Source organism: Arachis duranensis, chromosome 2 (assembly GCF_000817695.3).
Source record: "Arachis duranensis cultivar V14167 chromosome 2, aradu.V14167.gnm2.J7QH, whole genome shotgun sequence".
NCBI lineage: Eukaryota > Viridiplantae > Streptophyta > Magnoliopsida > Fabales > Fabaceae > Arachis > Arachis duranensis.
This window is the reverse complement of record NC_029773.3, coordinates 12,896,738-12,906,847: the sequence shown is the minus strand read 5'-3', so window position 1 is coordinate 12,906,847 and position 10,110 is coordinate 12,896,738. Positions and strand designations below refer to the sequence as shown.

Below are 10,110 nucleotides of genomic sequence, written 5' to 3'. Positions count from 1 at the left end.
ATATATATGAGTATTTTAGTTATTTTTTATAATAGAGATATTGTAGTCATTTTTTATAAAAAAAATATTAATTTAGACCGATTTAAAATTAATTTATTAGTTTTTCGACTAAACTGATTTGTCTTGTCTAATTTTAATAAAAATAACACAATTTAATTAGTTATATGTGTTAAATTTTAATTATTAAAAAATATTTTTAAAAAAGATATTTTTGACATCTTAATTTAAATAGTTCCATATTTAAAACAAATGAGAATATTCATCTTCTTATTTAAAACAAGTATTTACACTACAAAAAAAAAAGTTTAAAATGGCATTGACATTATGACAATTTTAAAAAACCGCGTAATACCCAGTTATAATGGCATCTTTGGTTGCTGCTATAATTAACTTTGTGTTTTCTGACGGTTCTGGTGATTATGGCGGTTTTGAACCGCCGTTTTCACACATATATAAAACAAAAGAATTGCAACCCTAGCCTCATTAAACGAAACACAGTAACGGCGCTCTCGATCTCGCTTCTCTCTCCTTCGTCTCCTCCATGCTCCGACAGCGCCGTTCTTCCCTCTCGGCTTCTCCTCTCTCCACCAGTTACGATTTCTCTAGGTACTTCTCCCTCTCCGCCAGTTTTGAACGAACGCAGGGAAGAAGAAGAAGAGAGTGACTCTTTCGTGCATCACGGAGAAGAACCGTAATTGAAGCATTTTCATCTCAGGTAGCCTCTTTTACAAGTCTTCCAATCTCTTCATCTTTGTTTCGTTATGTGTTTGTGCGTTGAAGTTTAAACCGCCGCTGTCCTTCCCAATTCTCGGTCTACTTGAATTTAGGGTTTTCCAGCCATAGTTTGTACTTTTTGGACCATGATACACTCGAATCTACATCTCTTGCATTGTTGTTTGAGTAATAATGTTGCCACTTGAGCTTCAAGATTTATGTAATTAAAGAGAATTGAAGGTTTTTTTTAGCATCGCACAAATCGGTTGCTAAATGTGTAGGTAATGTTATATGCAAAGTCCTCCTTGAAGCGATTGTGATGATAAATGTTTCAGACTTTCTGCATTGATAGGTCTTCGTTGGGTGCTATGTTATTATTTCCGTAATTTGAACAATTTGTCATTGACAATCTTTTCCTAGCATTTATGTAACCGGATCATTCCCTTGTTTTTCATGGTTAAATTTTGTTTCTCTGAAGAGCATGGTAGTGTTCTCCATAATTCGGACAAGTTCTCATTGACAATCGTTGATGCTGCTGATTTTCTGATGATTTCAACTTACATAGCAAAACTAGAATTTGCTTAGTATTTTTAGGAAATTAATATCAAGAAATGCTGTTGTCTTTTGTTTTTTCTTGTTTGCTGGTTCAATTTTTAAGGCGCAGTTTCTGGATTAAAATAGTTCTCAAAGCACTCCATTTTTAAATGTTCTCAATGACCAGTCAGATTTTTAGTATATTCTATTCCTTATTCACATGTTAGGCCTCCTTTAACTAACATGAATTTGTTGGTGATAATTTTTCATGTGAAACAGGTTTTTTGCTGTATCTGATTTTTGTTGCTTTAACTAACCAAAAATTGCTTACCCTGTATCTGATTTTTGCTGCTGTTCTCTAGCAACTGTCGTTAGTTTGCTTCTTCAAGTGTTTGAATTGAATGCTTACTTCAGTGTTGCAACAATCTATTCTTTATTTTTAGTATTTATCTTGCATTTAGCTTGATTTTGGAAATTAAGATAGTAATCTTGTTTCCTTAAGTGCTCTTACAAATACTAGAAATGAGATCTTTTCATGAAAGTTTTTTACCTTGTTGCGTTGGTTTGTTTCTCTTTCAGTTTATGTATCATGGTCTATTCCATTACATGAGCTTGTCAAATGTTCTTTATTTTTGTAGTAAGGGAAGTTTTGTCAACATGGATTTTGTGATTTGATCATGTCACTTGATTATTATTCAAGAGCGTACTATCCAATTGTGTTAACTATGTGCTACACAAGTCATATTTTAGACACCCATCACAATGATAAAGATAGTGCTTTCAGTTATCGTGGCAGTCATTTAATGTGGCACCAAGCACCCACATGGCACATGGATGAATCTCTCTCAGCTGACCTGTGCTACCTAAAGTTAGGCTAAGAATACTGAATTATCTGCGGATTTCAGTGTCAAATACATGAGCTGCATTCATGATGGCTGAATTTATCTTTGTTGCAGTTTTTGAGCTTATTAACTAGTTAAAATTTGACATTGATTATAGTTGTTGCTGTTGCACTAAATTAGTGAAGTATTTGAAATTCGATAGTGAGAAAAGAGTTTAAGTGTACTCCAATGCTTGCTAAGTATAAACGATGAAATGAAAAGGCTTAGAAAGGAAGTTTCAATTTCTTAAGTAAATAAAATCACACGTTGTTATTGCCACTAGCTAATGCACAAAGTTGATGGTCCTCACTGCTGCTTGTGGTTGGTTAATCATATATATATTTTGCTCTGATAAGTAATCTTGGTAATTAATTTTAATTTGTAGTCTTTTATTTTCAACTATACCTTCCTTTCTTTAATTTTTTTTTAACTATATCTCTTTTTGGCTTTGGTGTATAAGATAACTCCAAGAACAGTGAAGGCATAACCACACATTCCTATCATGGAAATTGGATTCTTGAAAATCAAAATTGAGACCACCACCGCAACTGCTCCCTTCGCATTTCCTAAAACCTGCAAATATTTAACTAAATGTATTAGAAAAACATTTTATTTCCTAAAACCTTGCGCACGCCATTTTACTTTTCTCTATAATGATTATCTAATTTTTATTTTTATGAACACAGGGTCAACAACTTAGCCTTGCCAATTCAGTTAGATGGCTTCAAATTCAGACATCCACTGCCACTGTATGCTCTCCCTCACTTCCTGTTTATATTTGGTGTTGTATGAAATGTATACAATAAGCCTTTATCGCGTGTATTTTTTTCTTCTGTGAATGGAATTACTGCTATATTTCCTAGCATTGTTATATTGGTACAGTTGGTCTTTTGGGGGGGGGATTTTGATACTAATCGTTATATTTTCTGGAACTTTGTTATCATTATTAATGTTGTTGATAACTTAACCATTTATTTTTCTATCTTTCAGGATCTACGTTCTGAGTTGAAGGAGCTAATTCCAGAATATCAGGTTCGTTCTGTTGTTTTAAGCTTTGGCAGTGATACCTATTTCTGTATACATGCAAAGTCTTCTTTTTCAATATATAATAAACAAATTTAAGGCAAAAATAATAATTGATATGGAGAACATGGAGTAGTTTTCCTTTCATCATGATTAGGATTAGTGCCAAAATTGCATGTCTTAGTTATTACTATTGGCAATATGCTAATAAGCTTATCAGCTCATTATTAGTTCAGACTTCAGACTATGTTACCATTTTAGAGTGTACTCGAAAAATTAAGTGAAAGAAGCTAAGCCATGTATATCAGTATATCTTGTGAAATGCATGCAACAGAGTGGTGCTCTTAATTATTAATAAAATACTTCCATAACATTTTTAATGTTAGTTCTTAAAGAAAATCTAAAAATTGGACTTGTTGAATCAATAAAAACTAAATGTTTAAAAATTTGGAATTCAATAATTGAGATTCAATGAAAATTGAACTTGACGTAGACCGGGATTATCATTATCAAGCAGTTGAAATTATCAGATTTAAGCAAGGTTCAGAAAACCAGACCAGTTATTAAACCGTTCTAGTCATTGGTTCATTGGTCTAACCGGTTCAACCGGTGGTTCAACCGGAAAAACCGTTTTAGAATAGAATAATAAATAAATTATAAATACACATCCTAAAATATAATTATAGTCTGATATAAATCTTAAAATATCTTCGAAATTTAAAACACTACATAAAACATTGTTATTAGCAGATACTTCTTGATTAATATTATCTTCCATAACTGAAATTAATAAAACATATATGAAATTAAAAAGTAAAAACAGCCAAGTCAGAAATTGAACAGTTCACAGAAAGTCAGAAATTGATATTTACAAAAGGAAGCAATACAAGATAGCATATTAGAGTATAATATTGATATTTACATCAACAAAGTAGCTGATACTGCAAATGATGTTACAATCTTTTAAATGAGACTCCATTTTTTTTCCACAACTCCAGGTATGAAACAAATCCTTTAGACATCAATCTGTATTTAAGACGATATGCATTGTATAAACATTAAACAATACTTGTCGAATGCAACCAAAGTTCATAATGAAAGAATCATTTAATCTTAACTGGGAAAAGAGAAGGGGGGGCACAAAAGATATGGAGCAACAAAGAAAAAAGAGCAACAAAAAACAGAATGTCTTTAGTTACATACCAAACCGTGTTTGTATAAAATTGACAAATAGAGAGCAACAGAAAACAGAATGTCTTCAGTTACAGAGCAAGTTCACAGTTCAAATTGACCAACAAAATAGAAATTGTGCAACAAACAGGAATTGAGCTGCAAAATAGAAGATTAGCTACAGCCAGTTAATTTTCAGATTATTAATTTTTTATGCTAACCAACAAACAGGAATTGAGCAGAGGAACAAAGAAGGAAGAAGATGAGCACTGAGCAGAGGAAGTCTATAGAGCTAAGTTCACAGAAATTGAACAGTTCACAGATGAAGTTCCAGAAATTGAACGGTTCACAGAGCCAATTTCACAGAGCAAGTTCACACTTCACACAGTTCACAGTTCAGATTTTTTATTCTTATGCTCAGCAGCAAACAGAAATTGAGCCGAGGAAACAAATTGACCAACAAAATAAAACATAATTCTAAGTTCAGTTCACAGAAAATTAAACATAATTCTAAGTTCAGTTCACAGAGGAAGTTCAATTTCATGCATGTTTCTACTGGGGTCGATGGAAGAACATGAGCAGAGGCGAAGAACAAAGAAGATGAGCAGAGGACGAGTCACTCACCTGGGGTCGATGGAGGGCTACCGGTGTTGACTGTTGAGGACCACCGACCGCGCGATGAGAGGGCTACTGCGTGCTGCTGTTGAGAAGATGAAGCCGATGGAGATGGAGGGCTACTGGGCAGGAACCAGGCGAAGATGGAGATTGGAGGGTTACTGGGGCTGAGGATGGCGACACCAGGGGACGAAACGGCGACAAGGGGGCTATTGTTCTTCCTTCTTCGCGGCTAGGGTTCTCCATGAATGAATGGGGTCGGGGGAAGAAAAGGGGGTAGGGTGCTCCTCGAGCAGGTCGGGTCAGTCTCTTTCTTTTTTTTATTTTAATCATAAAACGGCGTCGTTTAGCATAATCGGCCGGTCACCGGTTCGGTCCAACCAGCCGGTTTTTGACCGGTTTGCCAGTTCTTAAGCGGGTTTTCACTGTACGGTTTTCAGGAGAAGACCGGACGTAGCGCCGGTTCGCGGTTAAACCGGTCGAACCGGCCGGCCAAGGTTCTGAAAATCGGACCGGACCGGCCCGCATGGATGGTGGCCAGCATTTCATGCCCTATGGCAATGGAAATTTCTTGCACCTCTACTTATTAGGGCTCCAAACATGGTTTCAAAGCCAAAAGCAGCGCCTAGTTTAAGAGGAGTACTCATATTAGTTGTAATATATTGAGGCTTCAAGATGACAAAAATCTAGTGGAATTTAATTAATTGAAGTGAAGTTTATGATGGTAAAGTGAAACAAAGTATGATATATATAATGAATGAGTATTGAGTATTCTATACTGTCGTGATGCTCACGCTTAGTTTGGGGTGACCTAGTCAAATTTACATAATATTCAGAAATATATATTTAAAAAAAAAGATACCCCTTCTTCAAGGTTCAACTTGAGAGAGAAATACTTGCACGACAAGACGGACCCAAACCTTAGTTTAGTACCTTACAACCAGATGGCATTTTTTTCAACGTCTTGCTATATATTACAGAAACGGTTCGAAGTTTTCTCAACACCTTTCTAGCCCTTTTGACTAACAAGTAAATCCCCATCTTGATTCCTGAAATTGATGCGATTATTTATTTTGGTTTTTAAAATTTAAAATTATTTATACTAGTCCTTTAAATTTAAGTTTAGGCACCAATATAGTCTCTCGACTCTTTTTGATAATAATTAGACAAATAGAGTGTTGAGATGACACCTTTCCTGTCACGTTGGATACTGGAACAGCTAGTTGATATGGCGAGGGTTGTATTTGTATTCAATTTAGTCCCCCCGTATTAAAACTTTGTCATTATAACTCGATAAATAATAAGATAATTAGGGTTTCAGGGAGTAAATTGAATACAAATACAACTCTCGCCACGTCAGCTAGCCGTTGCAGCGTCCAGTGTGGTAGGGAGGGTGTCATCTTAGCACTTCGTTTGTCTTATCATCGCTGAAAATAGTTGAGGGACCACATTGGTGCCCAAATTTAAATCTCGAGGATCAATATAGGTAATTTTGAATTTTGGGAACAAAAAAATAATCGCGTGAATCTCCGAGACTAAAATGGAAATTTAGTCGAGTAAGGCTAGATTAATAAGCAGAAAAAAGAACTAACTAATAGATATTTTAAAAAATAATAGTATAAATATAAATAACGCTGATTTACTGAGTGTAATCGAACTAGACTCAATTATTACTAGAAATAGAATTAGATAATAAATATTAATAAAAGTAGTATAAATAAAAAATAAGTATTGTAATATCAAATTAGTTATAAAATATTTTAGAACGTTCCTCATTCATCCTAAATCTCTCGTTTATCTTATTAATTATTTTCTTTTCGGTTCCTAATTTTCTAATTAAAATAAGTTCATTTTTTATATTATTACAATAGGTGCAACAACAATGACATACATTTTATTTCATATTTTTTAAGGTTATAATTTAATGTATATGTATTATTATATTTTACATGTATTATAATTTTAAAAGGTTGATCCTTGAACATCCTTATTAAACAATGAATATTGTATTATTAGTTTATTAATAATAGGTGATTCTTTTAGAAATATTATATTTCTTTTTTTATTTTTGGCCATTACACAAATCACGTACCTACTCACTCATACTATGAGGTTATTAAATTCCACTTCAATCTATTTGAAATTTGAATTTAGTACAACTCTTATTTAAGTAGACGAGTGAATTGTAAATTGACCATTAGTTCTATTTTGTTTTTGAATATATGAAATAGAATTCTATTTTTTTGGGCCTAAGTGACTTCCTAAGCCCAGCCCAACCCATCTGAGAATAAGAAGAAAAAAAAACGAGACTCAGCTAAGAACAAGAACAAGTGAACAACAAACGAAGGAAAATCGTTTCCTCACGTGCCGCCGTCGTAGGGGTTGCTTCCGCACTGTCGTTCTTCCGTCGCTGCCTATGTTTTAGGTCCTCTCTCCTCTGATCTCTTGCTCTGGATTTTACAATTGAAAATTTCACTGTATAGTGTATCACGATGTTCAAGCAATTTATTTAATTTTCTTTGCTCATGGAGTTTTTGAGTTTTCATTTTTGTCTTGAATACTAATATGCATCATTTTGTTTTCCAGGTATTCCGATATAACAAGCACAACAGTGACACGTTTTTCACCTGATAACCAACTTAGGTTAGTAATGAAATTGTGAAGGCTACCTATGCTTTAATAATAGGAATCAAATACAGTGAATAATGATGTTGAATTTTTAATTTTTGTGCATTTTTTAGATTTACATTAGAATATATTTGTGTTTTTGTGTTGATTATTGGTGATTATGTATTATTTCATTATAATCAGGTTATTCTGTTGAACTAGTTGAACATCTATAGACCGAATGATTCGATGTACTGTTCGATTTTCAGAACATTGTAGCATTCTCTCTGCCTCTTGTAAAGGTTTAAAAACAGAGATATTTGTCCTCTATGTAAAGTGCAGCATCCACTTCAGAGGATAAAGTGAATCACCATAGTCAGTACTGGGAAAATTAAGGATCTAGGGTTTAATCTGATACAAGTCTACCATTGGATTAATACTTTTAAATATCGTGCACACATAGTATTGAAGGACTTGAGTTCAGCAAATATTTTTATTGTGTAGCTTTTGTATTCGATACCTCTTTTGGTAAATGTTGACTATCATATAACTTGGTCTTGATTTCTTTTTAGGAAAAGTTTTTGAAGCAATAGGTTACACATCATGGTTAATGCCATTAAAGGAGTTTTCATTTCCTGGTAATATTTTTCTTTCTTATTGCATGTTGTTCCTATTTGAAAAGCTTTCTTATTAATGGAGAGAGTAGTAAGTGATTTGCTCTTATTTGTTAAAGATTTCGTGTCATTAGATTTGGTTTTCTGATAGTTAGCTGAGATAACAGCAGTCACAGTTGCAGATCTATATTATGTTTCTGCTAAAAAGATTAGCAAAATTGGCTTGTGCAGTGACATACCTATGGCTCAATATATCATCAATATGAATGCTTCGGTTCCTGCATCTGACAAATTCATCATACATATTTTGGATAGTACCCACATGTTTGTTCAACCCCAGGTGGAACAAATGATAAGAAGTCAAATTGCCAAGTTTAGAGAGGACAATACCTATGTCAAGCCCAATTGATTCCAAAAGGGCTTCTATGTCATCATCATATCATGTTATACCTGCATTGAACTACAATGAACATATTTACACTTTTTTTTTAATTGAACCTGTTAAGGCCCTTTATTTGTAACCAAACTTCTTCAGAGGGAAATATGATATATTGTTGTTAATATTGAATTTGTGTGCTTTACACACCAAAGGAACCATGCACTTTAGAGGTTCCATCTTCTATATGCTTGTTTTTGCTTATTGTTCTTTCATGCATGATTAATCTTCATTGCAGCCATTTTTTGGCCAAAAAAGAAACCAAACCATATAAATCTTGATAGGGGTTAGGGACTAATTCCTTGTGTTTCAAACTTACAAAAAATGTTAACATTCTTTTAAAGGTCTCTGCAACTTTTGTGCACTTTGAATTGTGTTGCAATTTCCTAATTAATTTAATATTCAAAATATTTAAACTTAGAGTTAACTCTAATCTTAATTCATGACAAAATGAACTACAACGATCAGAGAAAATTAGTTGTTTATTATACTAAAGTCTTTGGTTAAGGGTTTTTTTTTTAAACAAATAGTAACACTTAATTTTCTTAAACAAAAATAAAGAGTCACATCTTTCTTATATTGCAAAAATTTAGAAATGCCTCGGTGATAGTTTGAATCGGTTTACAAACAAAATATGTGTAATAAATTTTCTTATTTATTCCGTTAGCATTAGCAATAAAATATGAGTAATATCAGCTCGTTTGCACTACCAACAAAATAAATAATATAATATAAAAATTTAAAAATTTAAAAATAAACACATAAATATGCAAGTATTGAATTTATTTTATTTATTTAAAAAATCTTTTAAAATTATCTTATGGTCTTTGTAAGTAAACAATTGAATTTATACTCAACAATATTATTTGTACAAACAAAAAAATGATGCGGCATCCGTAACCTTTTTGCATTGCAGCCAATCTTATAGGTTCTCAATGAGAAACTTTAAGTCGCCTAGATACTGAACTCAAAATGAAAATGAAAAGGAATTTTTAAATAATTTAAATGGTTTATTTACGAATATATGTAATTTGGGTGATATTTATAAATTTGTATTCTATTGCTTATCTATTTACAGTGCAAATACATTAACAGAAACATGTATTTCGTTACAATATAAACAACGTAAAATAAAAAATATTTGAACTAAATATTAATTAATATGTATTGACCACGAATTTTAATGATCAAAAATTAAAATTCTAAATAGGGCGGAAGTTTTAGATAAGAAATTTATGCTATTAAATATATTTTAAAAACGAATTAGATTATGCAATGAAGAAGCTTAAATAAAAAATTTATTTTTGCTTAAAAGCCATCACCTTTAAAAGAGTGCGTAATAGCTCACTAATCAAACTCTCTTGCGTCAAAGATGAACGGGATAAAATATGGGTGCAAAGGAAACATGTGAAATTTGAACGAGTTTGTACATCATATTTGCACTATAAAAAATTATCGTGTATATGGACAAAAATTATCTCATTTTTAATATAAATATGATATGAAACGAACAAAA

At 32.5% G+C, this 10,110-nt stretch overlaps 1 protein-coding gene across 1 annotated transcript; it reads left to right on the top strand.

Moving 5' to 3' along the window:
- Positions 1-8,125: 8,125 nt before the first annotated feature.
- On the top strand, positions 8,126-8,726 carry LOC107473579 (general transcription and DNA repair factor IIH subunit TFB5; the record flags this gene model as incomplete). The annotated part of the gene is given in 2 exon segments (XM_016093138.3): positions 8,126-8,182; positions 8,390-8,726. Coding segments are annotated over 2 exon segments (213 nt in total). The 3' UTR covers positions 8,568-8,726.
- Positions 8,727-10,110: the final 1,384 nt, after the last annotated feature.